We start from the raw sequence: 25,070 nt of genomic DNA, 5'->3' as shown, positions 1-25,070 counted from the left end.
GGGGAATCTGGGTCTGGACTCTGTACCATGGAAGCCAGGGGTGGGGTACACCCAGGGGAGCCACTATCAGGAAAGGCCTGAGCATATACCATGGTGCTCCACAGCATCCTAGTCCTTGTCACTGCGGTGCAAAGCTGACCTGATCCCCCACTGGCTTCTTGTAGGACTGACCCTAGGCTCATCTGATGGCAGGGGAAGTATAGGAGAATTTATCCCCTTGGGAGGAGCCTCAGTGACTGGCATCACTTTCCCCATCTCCTGTGGAAGGGTGCTAAGGAACTCCATGCTGCTTTCTATTCCTTCAATGGGACAAAGCTTATGGCCATGGGTAATTTCTGTGACAACTGGTCCTTTATGGCTGTCTTCCTTTCTACTCCAATCCCCCTCCTGTTTATGAGGTCTCCAAATAAACTACTTGCACCCAAATCCTTGGCCCAGGGTTTGCTTCCTGCTTGTGGGGGAACCCAAACTAAGGCAAACTCCTGAAACTTATGAGCCCCAAATCAACAAAACAAAACAAAACAAAACAAAACAAAAAACCAAAACCAGAAAACAAAAAACAAAAACCAAAAAACCAAAACCAAAAAACAGATAAATATCAAAGTTCGAGGAGAAATTCTATAAAAGCAAAGAAAATCTCCAGTGACAATCTGGAGGTTTTCAAATGTTCCATTTTAGAACTTTTTAATTAAAATAGGTTTTATGTAAATAAATTCTAAGAACAGTGCTTGGCACACAGTAAGTGCTCAAAATGTATATGTTGAATGAGTGAATGTGTAAATAGAGATTTTTATTTTTATTTATTTTTTGGTGCCGGGGATTGAACCTGGGGCCTCACACATGCTAGGCAAGTGCCTTAACACTGAGCTACATCCAGGTCCAAGCTACTTTGAAAAGGAGTTGGCTTGAAGAGTGGGGAGGGGTCTTGAGCCCTTCCCCACCCTCCCTTCTTCCTTGTGCTGTCCTCCCACCTTAGTACCCAGGTGGGTGGAACTCAGCATCCCTGTATTCTGCACATGGAAACTTGAGGCCCAGGGTGGTACACTGGCCCAGGCTTCCTTGTGGGCTGGATGCAGGACTGAGCCCGGATCCCTGGCTTCTGTGAAGCCCCCTCAGTGTTTCCTCCCCACGCCCTGGGCACTGACCTGTGATGGTGAGGATGCAGAGGAAGATGGCTACTAGAGCCTGGATGCTGACGCCCATCTGGGCGGCCGCCTCCTCACAGAAGGTGAACTCTCCCCACTCGTTGCACTTGCACACGGCTATGGACAGCATGTTGGTGCTGGTCAGGCTCGGGTTCCCATTGTCCGAGATAAGTATGGGCAGGTAATGCATCTTGGCACGTTCCCGGTCAAACTGCCCATACTTGACTGTGACATTGGCTGTGTTATCTGGAAACACCAAGGTGATAGAATGAGGCTGTTTCTAGGAGAGTCCACCCCCTTGCATAATGGAACATGGGAGCCCTCCTCAACTGCACTAGCCCCCTGCTGCCAGGGCTGCTCCTCTGCCCAGTGTCTCTCTGTCTCATTTCCAGTCCTTGGAGCACAGGCCTGTTCCTTCCTAGAGAGGATATTTTGGGCAGTTGCATGGTCCCAACTGAGAAGAGTGGTTCATCTGGAATTTAAAATCCTGTGGGCAACTGATGTGCCAGTCCCCTTCTTTATCTCCAAACCCCTTTCCAAGAGCAGGGGACTTTCTCTTTGGCTCAACTAATTACTGTATTGCTTCAGGCTTCCACAGAAATCAGGAAAAGTAAAGTTTTAAAAAGTCTTTTAGCATTGGGCTAACTCCTAGACCTGTGTCTGCCATCTTAGAGAATCCTTTGTTATAGAGGAGATTTACAATAGCAAAAACGATATCCTGATCCCCAGCAGTGACAGGATGATTGCATTTGCCATTGAGGGTTCTCTGGCCAGTTTACAGCTAGGAATATGCTTTGTCTAAATATTGGCTTCCCCTCCCAGCTCCACTGGTTTCCTGTACATAAGAATCTCCCAGGGAGCTTGCGCACACACACACACACACACACACACACACACACACACACTTTCATTCTCTCTCTCTCTCTCTCTCTCTCTCTCTCTCTCTCTCTCTCCTGATTCAGTGGCTCTTGGCAAAGGATAGAAAACCTCTCTTCTGTAGGTTCCTGGCAAGTGTGATGACAATGGTCAGAGGGTTTACTAAATCAAACAGGGTGGATATACCCAGGAAACCAGTCGAAAGTCAAGGCTTTTCAAATGCAAGGCAATTACATTTCATTATTCATAATTACATTGAATTCTTAAGTCTAAATAAAAAAGATAAATGATATGCCATTGACACTTTGTGGGAGAAATGAGGGATATTGACATTTAGGACATTCATGTGTAATTGAACCTGAGATCCACAGGATTTTACCTTCTGGTTGCAAGTGTCTTTAGGGTGGCATTTAAGCTTCTACCTCATGGCAGGCCCTACCCAGGTGCATTTCAGGTAGACATTAGGAATGGTATTTTTGCCACATTACTTCTTATGAAAGAGAGCCAAGTGTTGAATGGTCTGTCATTAATTGTCAACACATAATCCCCTTCTCATCCCACAGGAGGCTCCTTAAGACAGGTCTGTGGCTGATCCCTGGGTCTGCTCCTCACTGACCGGGGATGTCAGTAGGCTGTTTTAATATAGGAGTCCTCACAGGCTTCTCAATAAGGAATGGCAGAGATCAGCTCCCCTGAAGATCCTGGGTGAAGGATTGCTTTATTTAAACCTTAGGAGGATTTCCTCTATTTTTTTCTGAGGAAGTTGCAGATAAGGTCATGAAAACCTTTGCACTTTTGACTAGAATTAAATCAACTCAGCATCATCGTTGTTGCAGTAAGTGCACATCCATCAGAAGCTCTGATTAGCCACTACTGACCTCGTAGTGGCTGACTTCTGGGTTTTGATTGGTGGGTCAGATGTGCTGTGCTGTGCTGTGATTGGTGGACCAGATCCTGTTTAGGGGCCACCTGACGGTAAGTAGTCATTGTAGCTGAATTAAAACAAAATTCATGATATTCTTGGGATTGAAAGCTTCACAGTTTTTGACTGTTTGGGAGAGATCTCAAAGCTCCATGTGGTAGAGTGATTTGAAATCTTTCTGAGGCACAGAGACCCCCCCCCCCCCCGCCATGTGGAGAGCGATTATTTGACTCATTCGTGAATGGACCTAGCTGCCTGCACCCCCTTCTCTATTCTGCACTCCTCTTGACCAGAGCATCTTAGAGGGGAATGGCAAACTATGTGGATGTGGCAGTTTGGTCAAGGCGGCTCTGACCACTGTATGATTTATATAGTGGAAATTGTACAAAATGTCCTGTAACATAAAAATCCCTGTGGGGGACTGCCCCCATTTTCTGGCTTAGTCCTCGATTCTGGTGCCTCAAGAACTCAAGTAACCCCATTCCGGACCCTGTCACAAGCCTGCTGATTGCTGTGTTGCTCACCATGATTATCCGTGAGGGTGAAGTTGCTGTCCTCAGTACTCAGGGCGTATTTGAACTTGACGTTCCGTGGAGTTATGTCCTTGTCTATTGCAGAGATCTGCACAACCAGCTGGAGTATGGGAGATGGGGGATGGTCAGTGTGGTTTTGGAGTGGCCTGGGGTTCAGGGATGGAGACTTTGGGTTTAGACCTGAGCACAGGGCTGCCTCTCACCTGCAACCCTGACCTACATGGTCTCCACAAAGCCACTCTTTCCTCCACTGTCTTTGACCCTTGACCCAGGGTCTTCATCTACACTTCAGACATTGTCTGAGGCTCAGTTTCTCATTTGTAAAATGGGGATGGTATTACTTTCCCTCAGAGCTGTTGTTACAGAGTACAGGAAACTCAGTGGAACTGCAGCAGGCTGCCCCTCAGCCTGCCTCTAGGGGGCATTGCCTCACCCTCCGCCCAGCCCAGACTCACCTTGCCGGCGGCCACATTCTCACACACTTTGGGCTCATAGGGCTGGGCGAACATTGGAGCGTTGTCATTCTCATCTAAAACTTCAATGTGGACCTGCACAATGGATTCTTTACCTGTGGGGACCCCTGCAGGGGAGAGGATTGGTCACCAAAGTGGGCTCAGCTGATGCCAACCCCTGGGGGATGGAAAAAGACTGGAAGTCACTCTTTTTCAGGAAGAGGGCTCCATAGGGGTAGCATTCTGGATGGAAGAAGTGTGGAGGAGGTGGCCGGTAACTCTGCACAAGAGGAAGTTCGCTGAAGTATTACTTATAAAAAATCAAAAAGGTAAGCAACCTAAGTGCCTCTAAAAAAAGTTTAACAACAAAGTTAATAATTAGAGTAAGTAACATAATTCATTACAATAGAGTAAGAAACATAATTCATTAAAATCCTGTAATTTAATAAGTAATTGTTATTATTCAAATAATAATTCACCCCCTCTCTGGGGGTGAATTATTATTTGAATAATATAATATTATTATTACATTATTGGGACCAGTGGGATCTGGGATTAGCAGGGATATCTATCCTTCCCCTTGAGGGTGGTTGTGATTTTCTCATATAGGTCACGCTGAACCTCCATTTGTCAGAAGTTATACAGTTTTTGGAGAATCTAACAATCTTGAGTTGAAAACTGCTTCAGGTTTTGAATTAAACCCATTAACTGGTGCTAATACTGTTCCCCTCCCCTACAAAAAAAAAGAGTTTACCAAATGTCCTTGATGATAAGAATCACCTGGTTCTTGTTACATGCTCATCCTTGGCCCCGTCTCTGATCACTGCACCAGAACATCGAGAGGGGAGTCCGAGAAACTCTATGTTTAGCAGGCGATGCTCATCACTGAGACATCTACTTAGCCTGTTTTTATAACAGTGCTTCTCAAACTCTGTTGTACACATGAGATTCTGATTCAGTCTGGGGTGAGGCCTGAGATTCTGCACTGCCAGCATGGTCTCAGGTGACATCGATACAGCTGGCCCGAGGACCACACTCAGCCATGGAAGCTTGATAGCATCCCAGCCAGGGATGCTTTGCAAGGAGCTTGTAACACCTCTACAGACCCCAAATGACAGATGATACCAGTTTTGAAAGAACAAGGGAAAAAAGAGAAGAGCCCGGGGCTGGGGGAAGCCTCTGGAGATGGGGACACTCACCACTAGAATCTAGTTCTTTGGCCTCCACAGTCAGGTTGTACCAGGGGTAGGTTTCTCTGTCCACTTCTTTCTCATTGAAAATGTGCCCCTGTTTGGTTATGCGGAAGAATTGGCCTTTGTCACTGGTCCTGCGGATGGCGTATCTGTCCAGGGGAAAGAGTTTCATGGCTTTCCATTATTTTTTTTTAAATATTTTTTTTAGTTGTTGATAGACCCTTATTTTATTTATTTGTATGTGGTGCTGAGAATTGAACCCAGTGCCTCACATATGCCAGGCAAGTGTGCTACTGCTGAGTCACAGCCCTCCATTATTTTTTTGATGAGTCCAAATTCCTCAGCATGACAGACAAGGCCCTTCAGAAGCTTCTCTACATCCTTCTCCATCCCCCTCGCTCACAGTTCTGGTTGTTTTCTACCACCCAGAGCAGTGAGTATACACCATAGAGGGATTCAGGGGAGTGCGACCATGTCTAATCTGAAGGGTGCTGGGGTACCTGAGACTATCAGTAGCCCTCTAGAGCTGAGCAGGTGACACTCTAATCAACCAGATCACAGATGGGCTTCTTTTGTGTGTGTGATCAATGAAAAGATAGGAGGGAAAGAGTCAGGAAAAAATAGAAAAGGAGCTGAAAGAGATAAGAAGTAGCAAAGAAGAAAAAATTTGTGAAATAAAAAATGGAAAAGTTCTCCCAGAAATCAGGAAGTTAGAAAGATATGAATATGTGTGTGTGTGTGTGTACATGTATGTATATATGTCAATATACATATCATATGAATAAAAATAGTTGCTATGACTGAGAAAGATCCCAGAACAAACGGAACAGAAGAAATAACAAAAATATAATAAAAGAAAACTTTCCTGATCTGAAGAAAAACTGGAGACCATAGATTAATAGATGCCATTGATATCAGGCGTGTTTAATTAGGCATATCTTGATGGGACTTTTGAATTTCAAGGCTGTGTGAAGAAACTTTGAAAAAGAGGACAGACTCTCAGGAAAAAAAAAAAAGAATTCCTTATTAATAAAGAGAAATAAGACTCACCCTGGATGCCCCCATAAAATTAAGTGGGAGAAAACATTGATAGTCTTTTTGAAGGAAAGTGTTTATTATCTGAGGATTATATAAGCACACCCAGGTGATACTAAAATAAGAAGAAAAAAAAACATAAGTTTTTCTGTAAATATGCAAGAACTTAGGATGTATATCACCCATAATAATGGGTCCTGAAATTTGTTTTTGAAAACTTACTCTAAGAAATGTCTCAACAGGAAGTAAAAACCTGGCTTAGGAGGAATTAGAATAAAGCTGTTGATTTCTTTATCATACATATGAATGCAATGGTGTGTGTGAGTGTGTGTGTGTGTGTGTGTGTGTGTGTGTGAGTGTGTGTGTGTGTATTGTTTTAACTAGAAAATATAAATCCAGGAAAACATTTAAAATTTTATACATAGAAGTGAATCTGATAGGTAGAAATAAAAATGGATATATTCCACCCAAATATCTAGGAGGGGGAGATAAATAGGCTTATAGCAAGGATGAAGGACAAGAAACAACACCATTACATTTGAGAAATGGGAAGTGTTAAACAAGAACTAAAAGAATTAAGATCAAACATATCACTTATGGTAAAAAACGTAAATAGGTTGAACACAAAGTGTGTCAGTTTAGATGAAAGAGCAAAGCCACGTGCATTTTCCTTTCAAGAGACAACTTAATGTCAAATGACCTAGAAAAGTTAAAAGTAAAGAATGGAAAATTTACATCAGGCCAATAGAAACAACATGAAAACAAACCAAACCAACAAACTCTACGTTAGGCAGCATGGAACCAAAGGCCAAATATTCAAGCAGAACAAATTGGGTAGTTTCATAGCACAGAAGTTACAAGCCATAATGAAGGTAAAATAGTCGTAAATCTTAGTAAGCTGAATAGAAAAATTAAAAGGCACAAAGCAAAAGCTTTGATGTTTTAGAGAAAATAGGCACAAGTATCATTGTTATCACTGTTGTTATGGTTTGGTTGTGAGGTGTCCCCCCAAAGCTTCTGTTAACACAGGAATATTCAGAGGAGAAATGAGTAGATTATGGGTCCTGTAACCTCATCAGTTCATCCTAGTTTGAATGGACTGATTGGGTGGTAACTGTAGGCAGGTGGGCAGGGCTGGAGGAGGTGGATCACTGGGGATGTGCTCTGGAAGGGTTCATCTTCCCTGTGGCTCCCGTCCCCCTCTCTTCTGCTTCCTGGCTCTCATGTCCTGAGCTGTTTTCCCCCTCCAAACCCTTCCGCCATGATGTCACGTCTCACTTCAGGCCCAGAGCTTTGGAGTCAGCTGATCATGACCTGAGCCTCTGAAACAGTGAGCCAAAATAAACTTTTCCTCCTCTAAGTTGTTCTTGTTAGGTGTTTTGGTCACAGGGACTTGAAGCTGACTAAAACAATGACATCACAAAACAAACTAAAACAAGTCCAAAAAAAACCAAAACAAACAAACAAACAAAAAAAAACAAACAAAAACAAAACCCCTACCATTTGTAAATAAAAAGAAAAACAATCCAAGTCAATATCTTAAATGAAACTATGCATCAAAGGAGCAACAAAAAGTGTAATTACAGACTGTGGAATAGAATGGCAAAGAGGAAGTCGTCCCCAAAATTATGAGATGTAACCGAAATGCGGAGACTTGTTTTATCCTTGATAAGAAGGCCTAATACCACAGAAACATTAGCTGTTCCAAAACTGATTCATAAACATAAGTCTTATTGGAATTCAAATGTTTTTAAAAACTAGCTAAAGGATTTTAAAGTTCATATGGAAGGATGAACATTTCAGAATGGATAAAAATTGTATAAAACTAAAAAGGAACAATGGGGGAGAGACTTGCCTTACACATACTAAAATTTAGCAAAAGCTTCCACTATAAAACAGAGTACCAAAGAATTATAGAGAATCCAGAAAGAGATTCAAGTCTACACAAGAACTTAGTGTCCCACCATGCTGGGGAAATAATGACATTTAAAAAAAATTGGTGCTGGCATCGCTGGCCACCCAGGTAGAAAAAAAATAAGATGGGACTGAAGTCATACTTGCTATCAAAAATCACATAGCTCTTTCCAGAGGGTGGAGGAAAGACGTCTAGTTAGGATAGAGTAGCAAGTACTTTGGTTTGAACACATTCCCTACATGTTCATGTGTTGGAAACCTGATCCCCAAATTCATATGTTAATGGCATTTGGAGATAGGACTTTTGGGAAGTAATTAGGATTGGATGAGATCAGGAAGGTGGGGTCCCCGTGATGGCATTAGTGGCTTTAAAGAAAGAGGAAGAGAGAGCTAGGCTGGAAGCCTGCTCTGTCTTGCCAGGAAAGCCCTCTGCCATGTTATGATGCAGCAAGGTCCCCACCAGATGCCACGTTCTTGAACTTCTCAATCTCCAGAACTGTGAACCAACCTCCGTTCTTCATAAACTACTCAAGTCTGTGGTATTCAGTAATAGGAACAGAAAACCAGGTAAGACAGAAAGTGCCAATGAACAGGACATGACACCATCCAATAAAATTAAAAAAAACACAAACAACAGCAAATCCAGTATAAATCTGTCTATGTACCTGTATGATCATAAGGAAAGGTAGGTGGGCAGAGCTGGAGGAGGTGGATCACGGGAGACATGCTCTGAGAGGGTTCATCTACCCTGTGGCTCCCGTCCCCCTCTCTTCTGCTTAACTACAAGCCACTTAACATGAGTTGCCTGGATGTGGGAGTTATCGGTTTTCTTTACAGACCTTTGTATTGTTTCAGTGTGTGAAATAAGCATGTCTTTACTTATGTCATTCTTGGGAGACAAAGTTAGCTAAACATGTTTGGTGAAGGGGCTTCAGGTATGTTATCTGATTGGCTGCTCTTTTACTGTCGGGTCTCTTAGGTGGGACCCGTGGAACTTGTGGTCCAAAGGACAGTCCCTTCAAAGCCAAAGAGAGATCAAACAGAGGGATCAGACGGCTTGGACCATGGGGGTTGCCTGGGAGGCTGAGAGCCCAGCAGGCCAGAGGTGTTGGTGGAAAGGCTTGGGCCACTGGCCCTGATTCTTCCACTTCCCATCCTAGTGCAGGGGGAAGCCAGTTTTCCTCTCTGACTCTTGGTCTCAACCAGCAGCCACAAGAACATCAGTGCTAGGACTGTCACTGTCATCATCATCAACACACCCACTGCCCCTTACTCAATGCTGCGCCGGGCCTTATCCGGATCTATAGCCATCACGGAGCCGATCAGAGGTTTCTTCTGGTTTTCCCGCAGCTGGAAGTGGTAGAAGTGTTGCTGGAAGACGGGGGGCTCGTCCACATCTGTGATGTTGATGATGACGCGGGCTTTGTTGCTGCCCGAGATGCCACTCAGGTATCGGAGGTTGATGGTGGGGTCGGTGGCCTCGATGGTGAACACGTACTGCTGGATGAGTTCATAGTCCAGGGGCTGCGTGAGGGAAAAATATGGTAACGCCGTTCTGAGCCAAGCATCCTGCAAGGTAGGACTACAATGACCACTGTTTGTCACTAGAGCCCAGACCAGTGACATTTCCAGGGTCATCAAGACTGGCCAGGTCTAGTGTCTGTTTCCAGCTGCTCTGTACCTCATTTCAGCAGTCTCAGGGCCACAACCCCAACCCTGGCCCTGTTCCCAGTAAATAGTCTGCTCTTAAGAGGATCACAGACTAGTGGCTTGAGCCTTTGCTCCAAAGGCTTCCCCTGTGCTTGTTATCCCTGAAGCAGCTGTGAGAAGGTAATCAGAGGCCCTCTCAGAAGCCCTCCCAACTGGTCATGCTCTCTGCCTTCTGTTGCTGGGTAGCGATAAACACAGTGGCTGTACTTTTTTTTGCTTGTGGGTCTTTTCTTCCCCACTTGCTGAGAGCTTTGTTGACCCGGGAGGCTGGTTGTCTCCCCCTGGGTCTCTGATCTCCAATGTGGGGCTTGGCCATAGAAGAACTCAGGCTCAGGACCCCCGATTCTCTGCATGGTCATTCTGGAGGCACTTGTAGCCCCCTGACAGGACCTCTCCCTCCTCTTCCATATGTAGTCTGACATTAGCAGCTACTGTCCATGGCCACCTGTGTCCTCATGCACTCATTGTTTCTACTGGCCAGCACACAGGGAAGAACAGAGAGTGTCAGAGCAGTGCTCTGTCAACACTTGGTATATACATCCCCCCACTCCCACCCCCTGCTGCAACTCTGAGATGCGATCTTACTGACCTCTAGATGCCCTCCATGGGATGGGGCCCCATTTGCCCACCTGCTCATGAATGAGCTTAGAATTAGCTTCCTTCTTTTCACCTGAAATTGCTCCCAGGGCTTCAGGATCACTTTCTTTGAATAAGCAACACACACCCAAATCCTTGCCTCCAGGTCTGCTTCTGGGGCAACCCTGCCTGAGACACTGGGTCTCAGTCTTCTCAGGCACATAGCCAGTTCTGGGCTGATCCAGAACATTGTCCTTTGATGGTCTCTGGCCCAGGAGAAGCCCCAGGGTAGATCCTATGGCCACTGCAAGCCCCAAGCCCTACGTTTGAGGCTGTGGCTGCAGACCCACAAACCTTCATGGGCTTGATGATGCCCTCGTTGCGGGTGGGATCCGTCTCGATGGTGAAGGTGTCCCTGTATTCGCCCTGCACGATGCTGTACTTGGTCATCCTGTTCTGAGGCTCGTCTGGGTCATGAACAGACAGAAAGCCCAGAGGGCTGCCCACACGGATGTCTTCAGGCACCGTAAAGGTGTACTTGGCTGATGAAAATAGAAAACCCCAAAAGGCATTGGATTAATGAGATGGATGAGGTTAGTGCTCTTTCATATCATCCTACCATATTTTGATCCAGAAAATGGACACAATAAAATAATGATGATGAGAATAATAATACTCCTTAGGTTTGGGATCTTAAGGCAAAGGGGTCTATTCTATCTGTTGATTCATCCATTTGTCCATCCCTCTGTCCATCCAACACATGGTTATTGAGCACTGACTACACGCCAGGCACTTTGCTAGGGACCTATTAGTTGATAAGAGAGATAAGTTGTGCCTTCAGGGAGCTCATGTCACACAAAACAAGGTCACTGCAGGAGAACTGGCTGGTTCTGCAGCTGGCTGAGCTTCTGATTTACATCAGCACTGAAGGATACAATGAGTACAGCCAACCAACTCTCTTGCCCAGACCCACCAAGGACACGGGACAGGCTCTTATAAGATATTTTTCTGGGACAGGATTCAGTTTTAGGTGGGGTAAGGCTCAACCCCAGCTGTAGATCCCTGCTGACTGGCTCATGGGGATTTCCTAGCTGGGGCCGAGTCTTAGGGTCTGGGTTCTCCTGAACCCATGGGATCTGAGTGAAATTACTCCTATGTCTTAATGGGACCCTACGCACAGTGATCCCATCTAGCAGGGCCTGTGATTTCCCTCTGGTCTATGAAGAGACCATCACCAGGGGCAGCTGGACAGCCTTGGGAGTGTGGAGCAGGACCCATCTTGCACCCCAACATCTTCTCTGGGACTTAGGCCCACCTGGGGTTGGGGGAGAGGTGGAGGAATTTGGGACACCTCCCTCAGAGTTCCCAAGTCACTGAGTATCCCAACCCCCCACCCCCACCCCCCCCATCCCACACACAGGGCCCTAGGGAGGGGCTCACTCTGAGTGAAGATGGGGAAGTTGTCATTGACGTCTTGCAGAGTGATTAGCACGGTGGCTGTGCCTGATTCTCCCTGGAGGCCCTGGGCATCTCGTGCCTCTACCACGATCTCGTACCTGGCCTGCTTCTCTCGGTCCAGGTTTTTGGTTGTGGTGAAAATGAGTCCTGCAAAAAGTAGCCCATGTTACTGGAGGAACTTTGAATAAATATAGATGTCTGGGCTGTACGTAGAGAATCTATAGGTGATTCCACTGTTCAGCCAGGCTGAGAACCACGTGTCTACAGGCTACTGTTTTGTGTACTACCCCTGCTCCATTAAAAATGACCAAACAGGATGATCTAATATTGGTCTAGCCTGCTGGAGCATTGTGTTGAGAAATACCATGAGGCCACATGCAGGCTCAATGTGGAAGCGTTCTGTGATGGATTAATGATGTTTGCCTTGGTACACCATAGGGCAGTGTCTGCTATGTATTTATTATTACTCTGAAAGACACTGGAGCAGCCCGAACAGCTGGCCTTCTTGCTCCCAAGATTCAGTCTTTACTGTTTTGTTTTTTTTTTTTAAATCTGTTAAATCAAACTAAGTTTGACCTGAGAATTCCTCTGTACTTGCATATTTAGGTCCTTATGTAACCGAAACACAATCTAACTTAGCATGTAAATGAATTGAAACCTAAATGTGCTTCGGTCAATCCCAGGCTGCCAGATGTTCAAATGTTTGAGCTGTAACCAGTCTAGCTTTTTCTGGGCCTCACTTCTGTTTTCTGAATATTGCTTTCCTTTCTTTGTCCATAAATGTTATCCAGACCTGGAGTTTCTCCAATCCTATTTTGATTCTGGGATTGCCTGATTTGTGAATTTTTTTCCCCTCAATTTAACTCTGTTAAATTAAATTTGTCTAAAGCTTTTTTCTTTTAAAAATTCATGAAACGCTATGTGGCTATGCTCTCCCTAGATTTATCTAACTCCAGCTTTGTGGCTATCAGAGGTGATGATGAACAGTCCTATTTTCTGGATGAGGGAAGTAAGACTTCCAGAGGTTAATAGTCTTAGCCAAGGTCTCTAGAGAAGGGAAGTAGCTGAGTTTGGAACGCAGGTCAGATCTATTAACCAGAACTCTCTGCTGCCTCTTGCTCACTGCTTGGGTACCAAGATCCCGAGGTCCCCTGGGTTTGAGCCCATGTCTTGGGTACCTATTTGCTTCCTGCTCCCATAAACCATCTCTACTTTATCTTTCTGCAGGCTATCAATCAATTCCATGGGATAGTGCTGTTTAGTAGTTGTTGACACACGTCAGGCTGGACTTCCCTCAGTATCTGTACCCAGAACATTCATGTCCCCTACTCCCCCAAGCTGGTGCCTGCCCTGGAGGGTTAATCACACAGACCAGAATTATCGATGGCAAAATACTCTTCCCCCTTCAGGACTTGGTACGTGACGGTGGCATGGTCTGACACCGTGGGGTCATCTGCATCCACTGCCGTCACACGTGTGACGGAGGTTCCTGTGGAGAGAGAATTCGAGGGTTTCTATCTCATGCCAATGGGCCCTCTCTCCATTCCTGGGTAAAGGAAGATGTGATTCTGTTGTTCCTCTGTCCCCATGGGCTGAGGTGGGGGAAGCCTGCTTTGTTTTCTGAGGAGCCTGACTCAGGACAAAAGGCTGCAGTGGTGGGACCCACCCAGGCCAACCTGGAGGGGGCCAAGAGCACAGGTGTTTGTGCCTTGAGGGGAGAAATCAGGGTCAGGAGTAGAAGCCCAGGAGAGCAACGGCTGCTTCTCCCTCTCCTGAAAAAAAGTGAGAACAAGGAACTGGGAATGCACACAAAGGAGTGGTGACACATTTCTCATCCCTTTGAATTTCAGGGACCTCACCCTTAACAGGAAGTTCTGCCCCCAGGGCTCTGATTGGGGATCCTGGACTGAGTGGGTAGAGAGGAAAGCTCTTTCCTAGCACCTTCTGGACACTGGGACAGGACTGAGGAAGGAGTAGTGACCTTCTTAGGCTGGTGACACACTTTGGGTCCGGGTCTCTGTCCCCCACCTCCGCTCCTACATGACCCCTAGAGATGATTCTTCTTACTTTGGTGACAGAACCTGTCACACACTCTCAGTGTGTCAGTCCTGGGATTCAGAGGCAGTGGGTAGCATGTGTCCCAAAGAGTAGTGAGACATATGTATGTCTCTGATGGCCAGGTCTCAGCGCACGGCTGGGATCAGGGATCAGTCTGTGACTGATCAGAACTCAGGCTGGGGCCAGGTCATAGTGTAGCCTTTAAGGATCAGTTTTTTTCAAATCATATAAAGTGACAATTATAACTCCTGCCCTGAACCCACTTCATCCTGATCATGACAGTGAAATGGCTGATATGACAGGAGCCTCAGCCTGGGGAGGAGGGAGGAAGGAGGGAGAGAGACAGATTGGGCACATACCCACAGCTGACATCTCAGGCACAGATGCGTTGAACAACCGGTGCGTGAACACAGGCCAGTTGTCATTTACATCATGAACTTTGATAGTGAAGCTGGAAGGAGGTTCCAGGTTATTGTTGGTTTCCTTGTCTACAATGAGGGCAGTGAGCTTGTATTCGGTGACTTTCTCCCGGTCCAGTCTCTCAAAAGCATACACATCCCCTGTCTCTGCATTGACCCGGAAGACCTTGCCAGCGGAGTCTCCTTGGAGCACATACTTGGTGTTCTTGCGATTCACGCTAGATTTGATCTAGGAAGGAACAGAATATGAGCTGGGGGGTGGGGAGGAGCAATGGTGGCTGGGTATATGTACACATGTGTGTGCATGTACAGAGTGTGTGCACACAGGAGCATGTACATGTAGGCATCTGCATGTGAGTAAGTATGTGTGCAGGTCTGTGCTCATGTGCACGCATGTGTGTGTATTCATGTGTGTATGTAGGTGCTGGTCAGAGATCCTAACTGTGACACTGAGGTTTTTAACAAGAACTGGTTATTCTCAGCCAGGTCACTGCAAACACCAGCTGGTGTAAGTTGCCTAGCAGAGCCCAATCACCAAAATGGTGCTGAGGGCACAGCCGGGGCTTAGGAGGTAGCTTTTTGAGTGAAAGAATTTGGTGAATTAGAAGACAAAGAGCATTTTTGCCCCTTAGAAGGCACCTAGCCTCAATGACTTGGGATGACCTCATCTGTAAAATGTGGCTGCTGCTGCTTCTGAGGTTGACTTGCCCTTGTGAGCAGAGCACTCTTTTGAAAGCGAGTCCCGGGAAACCTCCTCCTTTGCCCGTGGCTTTTGAGCATCAGCTTAAGTGTTCAGAAATATTTGTGAGCCGACTATTAAACACAGCCATTGTTAAAAAACGAAATCTTATAGACTTACCATTAAATAAATCATATTCAAAATAAAGACCACAAACACTCAGAATTTTTCACTTCCTAATTATTTTAATATGTTCTTAAGATTAGGTGTGTCTTTTGTATGAGCATGGTGGGAATACTGAGAAAGCACACGTCCATGTAGGCCTTCTCCCAACTCTGATTTCAATGGTATCCTGTTGGTAACTAAATCACTTTGCTGAAAGCTTTTACACCATGGAAATTGGCAAATGCTACACAATTGGGTCCTTTTCCCCTGAAGAGCCAGTTTCAAATAGTTATCAGCCCTCCACTGATCCCCAGTGGATTCAATTTTGGAATGGCACATAAAAAGTTCTCTTCTTGGGGGTTTTCAATGTCCAGTCCTGGAGAAAAAACTCCCATGAACTTTGTTAAATTCAGGATTTCCTGCACCCCTTAAACCATTGAACCATTTTTCTTATAACACGTGCTGTTAGTCTACCAAGAATTTGATTGGAGAATAGTGTGGGTCAAGTATCTTGCACAGAACAGAGCTCTCAATGAATGACAGTTATTATTAATGATACATCCGCAAATTAAAGAATACCATTAGAAGTTTAGAAGTGCTGAACATTTCATTTATAGAATCTTAGAGAAAATCAGCACCACAAGACTAGGTAGTATGTATGCACGTAAAATGGTACGCTTCTGGGATGTTAGAAAGTCCAGAAAAATAGAATTTAAATTTAAATGTAAAAAATATAAAATTGGATGGCTACAAGATGTCAGGCCCTCTGTAGGCACACAGGGATAGCACAAACCTATGCTGGCTCTCAGGGCTGAGGCTCAAATCCTCAGGGACTGGAACTCCAAGGAGGGACATCCCTTAAGGGTCAGATGGAGCAAGGGCCTTGGAATGTGTCCGAGGAGGACTCATCAGGAAGGCCGGAAAACTGAGAGCTTGTGGGGCCTCAGGAGAGAAGAGGGAGATTCAAGAAGGTGTGGTCCCATCCCATGAAGTCTTCAAGGTGTCCCTAGCATTTACCAGCTGTATAGTCACTGAAGTCCTTGGTGAGAGCAGTTATACATCTGGCAGTGGGCTGAGAAGAGTCTGGAAGGTGACGGAGTGCAGATAGGGAGAGAGGACCCTTTCCCTCTGGTGGGCAGTGGGAGGGGGAGGCTGCAGCAGCAGGTGACAACAACCATCCTGGAGCAGGGCTGGGGTGGGCAGGGGCACGTGGGTCCGTGGGCAGGTTCCTAAGGTCCAGGAGCTAGGACATGATGAACAGCTGGAGAGGGCAAGAAGCCTCCTCTGAGCTCTGTAACCAGGGTCTTGTGACAGTGGGGACTCAAGGAGAAGGGACCTTCTGGGGCTCTGAGGGAATTGCTCAGGTTGGGATAAGATGGCAGTCTTCAAACTGGGTCCCTGGTGGATGCCTGAGGACCCAGCAGACAGGAAAGAGGAACAAGTCAGCTGGGGATTAGAAGGATGCATGAGATTTCGTGTGCACACAAATTTCTGTTTCCTTCCTCCGAATTTTTCTTAAATAGTTTTCAGTTTTTAAAACAGTTTTTAGATTTCCAGGAAAAGGGAGAAGCTATTCTATAGAACTCCAGTCAGCTGCTCCCCTTGGCCCCTGATGTCAACATTTTACGCGAATGAGGTACAGTTCATAATAAAGGATCAGCCTGACACATGATTATTAACTAGAGCTAATAACTTATTTAGATTGCCTTGGTTTTTTTACCCAATGTCCTTTTTCTGTTTCAAGATCCTGTTGAGGATATTGCGCCACATTTAGTCATGGTGTTTCTTGGAGCTCTTTTTGGCTGTGATGGTTTCTCGGACATTCATTGTGTTTGGTGGACGTTGACGGTTTTGAGGAGTTCCAATCAGGAATGTCCCAGGATGGCCTTCTATTGGGATCAGTCTGATGGTTTTCCTATGGTTAGGCTGGGGGAACAGATTTTGGGGAGACACCGTTTCTGACATCACTGTATTTTGATGGAACATCTCAACAGCACAAATCACGCCTACCCACATTTGTGGGTGCAGAGACTGCTCAGGGTTCACTCCCATTGTCCACCCAGCTCTGTAAACAAAGGCTTCAGGCTCTGACCTCGATACACAGGGACTTCCTTCCCTGGGATTATGTCCTTGGGAGCTGGGAGCCAGGAGGTGGTCCTTGAAGCCCTGTGCTTCCCTCTCCCAAGCACCTTGGTTTCCTCCCAGCATGGGGACCACACGTGGCTCCTCTGTCCCCAACACTCGGCCCTTTGGTCTCATGCCAGGTGTCCAGTGACTTGATGCAGTCACTCAGATTGGCATCAAGCTCTCAGTCTTGACGCTCTTCCTGTTGTTTGCAGACCTTTGGGTGAGCCCCCAACCGTTGTCCTGGTAAGAGCTGGCATGATGCAGGTGGCCCCCACTTTCCGCTGACTCTCCCTGACTCACTGCAAAGATTTTCCTTGGGGGCAGTCCTTCTCCTCAGAAGATGATTCATGGCACAGTTATTCCACTAGGAAGGATGTAGGTGGGTTGATGACATTTCCCTCTATGACACAGGGTTCACATTGGTGTTGGGAGTCAGGAGCCCCAGGTTCTCCGAGGGCTCTGTACTGGTCTCATTATGTGACCCTGGACCTGGGTCTCCCCTCTGATGGGCCATGCTGTAAGATTTACTTCTCCCAGTCAGCCATTCAGGAGAGACAGAAGAGCCATGGGCTAGGTGGCCGTGGCCGTGGAGAGTCTCCAGTTGTCCTCAGCCCCTTCCTTTGTCTGTGGGGACAGTTCTGGTGTCATAGTCATACTGGGCCTGATCATCCAAAGTCCCTCTTCAGCCTGTTTCTCCATCACCAGTGAGCTTCCATCATTACCATTTGCAGATCAGCTGTTCCTCTAGACCAGGGTGGGTAAACTCTTTCGGTTAAGGGTCAGAAGGTAAATATTTTCGGCTTTGTTGGGCCATATGGCCTTTGTCACAACTATTCAACTCTGCTATTGGAGCAGGAAAGCAACCAACTTGTAAATAAGTGGATGTGATTGCTTTTCAATCAAACTGTATTTGCAAGTCCAGGCAGGGGGCCAGATTTGACCCACAGGATCCCTGCTCTAGACCACCATCTCCATGAGAGTTGGGTCCCCATCTATCTTTGTCTTTGTTTACTGCTCTTTCTATTACTCAGTCCAGATCTTGGAGCTGTCTGTCCTTTTCCCAGGACATTTGACCTACTATTCTCTCTTGTAGTTGATAGGTAGATTCCAAGAAGTTGGCAAGGTGAGATTTTAATGCACTTAGAAATGTTCTTCCTCACAGAAAACTTTCAAAACACCTAGGCCATCTACTTTTGTGTAAGATTCCATCAGGTGTGCCATTACTTTGGATTAGAGTGGACAGTTTTGAGGTCTGTGACACATGGACATGGTGAGACAATTCAGCAGTCACTCAGGTTGGCATCAAGCTCTCAGAATGGGGATGGTCACATCTTATAGGAGGACAAAGGATCAGAGCCGTAGGCTCTACCCTGGAGGTCAGGCTTGGGTAGGCACCTTGTGATAGATGTCCTGCTTTCGGGGAGCTGTGTGAATCAAAGGCCTTGACCAGGATTGGCAATTATAGCCTGAATGATTAACCCTGTAACCAGCACCGTTTTGTTGAAGGCTGCTCAGTCTCCTCCTGATCTCTCAAATGGGAACACTTAATAGTGACCATGGCTGGTTCTACCATAAGCCCAAAGCTCCTAGGCCAGGCTGGGTTCCTTAGCCTGAGCATGGGATGGCACTTTTGTTAGTGAAATCTGGTTTGTAAAGCAAGGTCTTAGAGAAAATGAGCCATAGTATTCATCACCACCACCATCGTTGACACCACCACTTCTACTACTATTGCCTCCATTATCACCTACTTCTTCACCATCACCATCATTACCATCACTACCAATATCACCCCCACAACCACTAGCACCTCCACCATCACCAATCCTCACACCATCATTACTTCCCTTACCTCCCCTTCATTGTTATGGCCACCTCCATTACTACCCTAATACTTCCATGATCACCACCATTATCACCTTCTATATTACAATCACTATTATCACCATTGTCACTGCCAATAATACCACCATCACCACCGCCAACACCACTATACCACCATACTACCTCTTTAATCACCACCCCCAATATCGCCCTCAATTTCCCCTTCTTTATTCCCACCAGTGCCTCAGTCATCACTACCGTCTCTACCACTATCACCTTCCTCACTTTCCCCTTCACTATCTCTATTATCATCAGCATTACCAACACTATTACCACCAGAACAATCACCAGTACACCATTACTACCACCATCACCTTCCTATTTAGTCAGCTTTCCATGTGATGACAAAATACCTGATATAAAAAAACTTAGAAGACAGAAAAGTTTCAGTGCATGGTTGCTTGGCCCTGTTGCTTTGGGAGTGTGGCAAGATAGAGCATCATGGTGGAAGTGTGTGGTGGGGTTCTGTGTCTCTCATGGAATCTGCGAAGCAAAGAGAGAGGAGGGGCCAGAGTGCCAATATCCCTTTCACAACTCTGGGGATTTAAATTCTTTCCACAAGTCCCCATCTCCTAAGATCCAAACCATAACATTCTACCCCAGCCCCTAAAGGCTCATGCCCATCTAATAATTCAAAATGCATTTAGTCCATTTCTAAGAGTCCCCAAAGTTTCAACAGTTCCATCATTGCTCAAAAATTTCAAGTCCAAAGTCTCCTCAGAGACTCAAGGCAACCTCTAGCTGTGAGCACCTTTAAAACAAAACAAACAAACAAAAAACCAAACAAACAAGATACATACTTCCAAGACACAGTAGCAAAGGGTAAATAAAAGTTGCTTGGTTACATTGCTTGGCCTGTGACAAATGGTAAGGAGTCAATGATGGATCAAAGCTACTCACTTCATGGCAACTGGGAAGCAAAGAGAGAAGTCCTAATATCCTCCTAAAGAGCACCACCCCAATGACATAACTTCCTTTCATTTGTTTCCACCTCCTGAAGTTTCCACCACTCCCAATGGTGCCACAGGCTGAGGACAAAGCCATTAGCATAACACACACTCAAGATTCAAATCATAATACTCTCTTACCTTCCCCATCACTAGCACCACTACCTTCTCCATTACCACCACCATTACCACCAATACCATCACCACCACTACCACCACCATTAGCACTACTATCATCACAACAACCACTTTCACTACCTCCACCATTACTTCCCTCACCTTCCCCTTCACTCTTACCACCATTGCCATTATCACCACCACCAGTGCCAGTATTCCTTTCCCCACCTTCCTCTTCACTGTCACTGCCACCATCACTCCTATTACCACCACCACTAATACTATTACCCCTACTACCATCACCATCACCACCTCCCTCACATTCTCCTTTACTGTTACTATCACCACCAGTATTATCATTACCACCATTATCTCCCTCACTTTTTCTTTCACTGTTACTGCCACCACCACCACCACCACCATTACCACCATCACCACTACAATGACCACCACAGTTATCACCATCATCACCACCATTAGCACAACCATTACCAGCACCATTATCACCACCACCACCACTTTTACCACTATCATCACCACCATTACTACCACCATAACCATTACCACCATCACCACCACACCACCACCTTTACTACCATCACCACCACCTTACTACCACTATCATCACCACCATTACTACCGCCATCACCATTACCACCATCACCACCACCACCACCACCACCACCTTTACCATCATCATCACCACCATTACCACCAATATCATCACCACCCTTACTACCACCATCATCATTACCACCACCACCACCACCACCACCATCTTTACCACCATCACCACCATCATTACCACCACTATCATCACCACCATTACTATCACCATCACCATTACTATCACCATCACCATTACCACAACCACCATCATCTTTACCACCATCACCACCACCATTACCACCACTATCATCACCACCATTACTACCACCATTGCCATTACCACTACCACCACTACCACCACCACCATTACCACCACCTTTACCACCATCACCACCACCATTACCACCACTATCATCACCACCATTACTACCACCATCACCATTACCACCACCACCATCATCTTTACCACCATCACCACCACCATCATCACCACCATTACTACCACCATCACCATTACCACCACCACTACCACCATCTTTACCACCATCACCACCACCATTATCACCACTATCATTACCACCGTTACTACCACCATCACCATTACCACCACCACCATCATCATCTTTACCACCACCACCATCATCATCTTTACCACCATCACCACCACCATTACCACCACTATCATCACCACCATTACTACCACCATCACCATTACCACCACTACCACCACCACCACTACCACCACCTTTACCACCATCACCACCACCCTTACCACCACTATCATCACCACCATTATTAACACCATCACCATTACCACCACCACCATCAGCACAATTACCACCACCACCACCATAACCACCATCACTACCATCATCACCACTACCGTTACCACCACCACCACCATTATCACCACCATTATGACTTCTGCCACCATTATGACCTCTGTCACCATTATCACCACCACCACCATTACCACCATTACCATCACCATTATCACTACCACTATCACCACCACCACCATCAATATCACCACCATCACCATTACCACCACCACCACTATTACCACCCTCTTCACCATTATCACTACCACCACCACCACCACCATCACTATTTCCATTACCATCACCACCACCACCATTACCATCATCACCATTACCATTATCACTACCACCATTACCACCACCACCACCACCACCACCATCACCACCACCATCATCGCCATCACCACCACCAGCACCATTGCCACTACCACCATTATGACCTCTGTTACCATTATCACCACCACCACCAATGCTACCACCATCACCAATACCAACACCACCACCACCATCAGCACAATTACCACCACCACCACTATTACCACCACCATCAACACCATTACTACCACTATTACCATTGCCATTACCACCACCACCACCATCACCACCACCACAAACATCACCAGCACCATTAACACCACCACCACCACCATTATCACCACCACCACCATCACTATTACCATTACCATCACCACCACCATTACCACCATCACCATTACCATTATCACTACCACCACCACCATTACCACTATCATCACCATTACCACTACCACCATTACCACCATCACCATTACCACCACCAGCACCATTACCACCACCATTATCACTACCACCATTACCACCACCACCATCAGCATAACCATTACCACCACCACCATTACCACCACCATCACCATAACCACCACCACCACCACTACCATCACCATTACCACCACCAGGACCATTACCACTTCCACCATTATGACCTTTGTCACCATTATCACCACCACCACCATTACCATTACCTCTACCACCATTACCACCATCATCACCACCTTTATCATTACCACCATTACCACCACCATCACCATTACCACCACCACCATCAGCACAACCATTACCACCATCAGCACAACCATTACCACCACCACCACCATTACAACCTCTACCATTACCACCACCATTATCACTACCACCATTACCACCACCACCATAACCACCACCACCACCACCACCACCACCATGATCACCACCACCCCCCTCACCATTACCACCACCACCACCATCAGCACCACCATTACATCCACTACCACCACTGCCACTACAACCACCATTACCTCCCTTATTGTCTCCTTTACTGTCACTGCCACCATCACCATTACCACCACCATAACCACCATCACCACCACCATTACCACCACTACCATCAGCACCACCATTATAACAACCCCCACCCCCACCCCCTACATTACCTCCCTCACCTTCCCCTTCACTGCTCCTGCTACCATCACCACCATTGTCACCAGCATCATTACCATTAACACCACCATTACCACCAGCACCATCACCATCACTACCACCACCTCCACCAGTACCACCATTACTTTCCTCACCTTCCTCTTTGATATAACTACCAGCACCTGTTACCATTTCTCCTTTCTTAGCACCACTACCACCACACTCACGAGCACCACAATCACCATTGCCGCCACTACTACCACTACCAGTTCTACCACCTCCCCCAGCTCCAATTCTGTTGCCATCACCCTCACAACTATTGCCTCCACTCCTACAACTACCCTGGTATCTATTACCATTTCTGCCACCAAGACCATTGCTCTGGGCCAGCTGCAGAGGGTTTCTCCTCCCATGGAGCCTGAGCCTTACCTTGCCCACATGGTGGGGCAATGAGGAGTTTTTCTCTTCCTCAATGTGCATCTGGTTCCAAATCCAGGCTCTTTTCTGGCGCTGGAGAATAGGCAGAATGCCAGGAGTGTCGGGTTGGGTAGGGTTAGAGCCTGCCACTGCTGCTGTCACCAGCAGGCCTAGGTAGGCACCCAAAGCAGCCACCAGCATCGTGAGCCTCTGCATCCCCTGGGGAGGAGCCAGTCTGGGGAAAGAGGAGAGACACCATCAGGACATGGCCATTATCCTAGGGTCTGAGTAGTTCCCGTAGAGAAATGAGCTCCCTTTATCTGTTCATGCCTTCATCCATCACTCTGCAGACAGAGGAATCAGACCCTGTTCCTGACCCAGGGGAGCTGGGAGTCTGGGAGGAGAAGGCAGACACAGAAATGATTCCTAGTGCATGCTTGTACATGGGCTAAAATGGAAGCAGGTGCGCGGGGTATGGAGAGCCTCAGAGGCTGCTGGGGGGTCTCCTGAAGGAGTGGGAGATGCTGATGTTAATCACAGTTCCACGAGCTCACCCAGGAGGCATTTGGGCAATCGCCATTTTACCAATGAGGAAACTCAGTCATGAGGAGGTGAAGTCCATGTAGGCATCAGCAGCGGGGCTGAGAACAGAGCCAGGCTTCTGACCTCCATCACCAACCTTTATTGAGAACTTGATATTTGCCTGACTTTCTTTCAAGAGCTGTATGTATGTTAACTCATGTAATCTTCCTAATATCCCTTGAGGTTGGAATAATTGTGATCCTCATCTTACAGATAAGCTCATAATCAGAGAGGTTTAGTAACTTCCTGAGATTACCCAGACTGTAAGGAGGAGAGACAGGACTGGAACTGACTCTATCTGTCTCAAAAGCTCAGACTGTTTTTCCTATCCCAAAGCTGCGATGGGGAGGGATTTTAAGATTCCTCTGAACAAACATCCCCTCCCGGCCAGTATGCCGTTTGGTAGGTTTGCTCTGTTGCTATCCTCAGAAGGTCCCCAGGAAAACACCAATGTTTGAACTCAGAGGTTGGCACCTCACTCTAGGATGCCCAGGAGGTAGTCTCCTGAGGATCTGTCATAAAAGCAAGGCTTGGCATGTGAGGGCTTGAGAGTCTCGCTTCATGGATTCATAATTGGCAGACCCCATGCAAAATAGAAATGTGGGTCCTTCATTCGAAAGTTATGAAGACTTTTTGAGACAGACGAATACTAAGCTAAGCACTTTGAAATGCAAGCCCTGTGCAGTTGTGCAGGTTGTACACTCTTGAGGGCAACCCCATGGGCCAGGAATATGGGTCACCCAGAGATCAAGCCTGGCCTCTGCCTAAATTTCAGAAATACACATTTTCTCCATTTCCCCAAGGTAATTGGAGGCCATGCCCTTGGCCATCAACCTGCCTTCTCAACTCTGACTCTACCTGTCCACCACCCATTCTGGGTCCCTTGTATCACTGACCTGTAGCTCCTGAGACGGTGGAGGGAAGACAGTCAGTGAGTGGGAGTGGGGACCAGTGTGCATGCTTGGCAGGACCCAAGGACTCACAGGGTGTGGGGTGGGAC

General features: G+C 46.5%; 2 protein-coding genes across 6 annotated transcripts in view; both read right to left on the bottom strand.

Moving 5' to 3' along the window:
- The window catches only part of Cdh5 (cadherin 5), a 36,080-nt gene that overhangs the window by 3,109 nt on the left and 7,901 nt on the right, over nt 1-25,070 (bottom strand). For 2 of the 5 annotated variants that reach the window (XM_076839539.2, XM_076839542.2), the window contains exons 2-12: nt 23,501-23,723; nt 14,232-14,520; nt 13,187-13,303; nt 11,797-11,961; nt 10,711-10,898; nt 9,344-9,594; nt 5,128-5,270; nt 3,932-4,056; nt 3,468-3,576; nt 2,900-3,013; nt 1,146-1,391 (exon numbers count right to left, since the gene is read on the bottom strand). In XM_076839539.2, coding sequence (XP_076695654.1) covers nt 1,146-1,391; nt 2,900-3,013; nt 3,468-3,576; nt 3,932-4,056; nt 5,128-5,270; nt 9,344-9,594; nt 10,711-10,898; nt 11,797-11,961; nt 13,187-13,303; nt 14,232-14,520; nt 23,501-23,704 — 1,951 coding nt within the window. In that variant the 5' untranslated portion in view covers nt 23,705-23,723. The remainder of the gene's footprint in view (nt 1-1,145; nt 1,392-2,899; nt 3,014-3,467; nt 3,577-3,931; nt 4,057-5,127; nt 5,271-9,343; nt 9,595-10,710; nt 10,899-11,796; nt 11,962-13,186; nt 13,304-14,231; nt 14,521-23,500; nt 23,724-25,070) is intronic. The other 3 variants (XM_076839540.2, XM_076839543.2, XM_076839541.2) reach the window with 2 other exon arrangements.
- Nucleotides 14,563-22,800, bottom strand: LOC143383958 (uncharacterized). Its single transcript, XM_076838982.1, has 2 exons — nt 20,436-22,800; nt 14,563-20,231 (listed from the first exon to the last, which is right to left on the bottom strand). The coding sequence occupies exon 1, from the start codon at nt 22,795-22,797 to the stop codon at nt 20,806-20,808; it is 1,992 nt and encodes a 663-aa protein (XP_076695097.1). The 5' UTR covers nt 22,798-22,800; the 3' UTR covers nt 14,563-20,231; nt 20,436-20,805.

Source organism: Callospermophilus lateralis, chromosome 18 (assembly GCF_048772815.1).
Source record: "Callospermophilus lateralis isolate mCalLat2 chromosome 18, mCalLat2.hap1, whole genome shotgun sequence".
In the NCBI taxonomy this organism is placed as follows: Eukaryota; Metazoa; Chordata; class Mammalia; order Rodentia; family Sciuridae; genus Callospermophilus; species Callospermophilus lateralis.
This window is presented reverse-complemented; position numbering and strand designations above follow the sequence as displayed.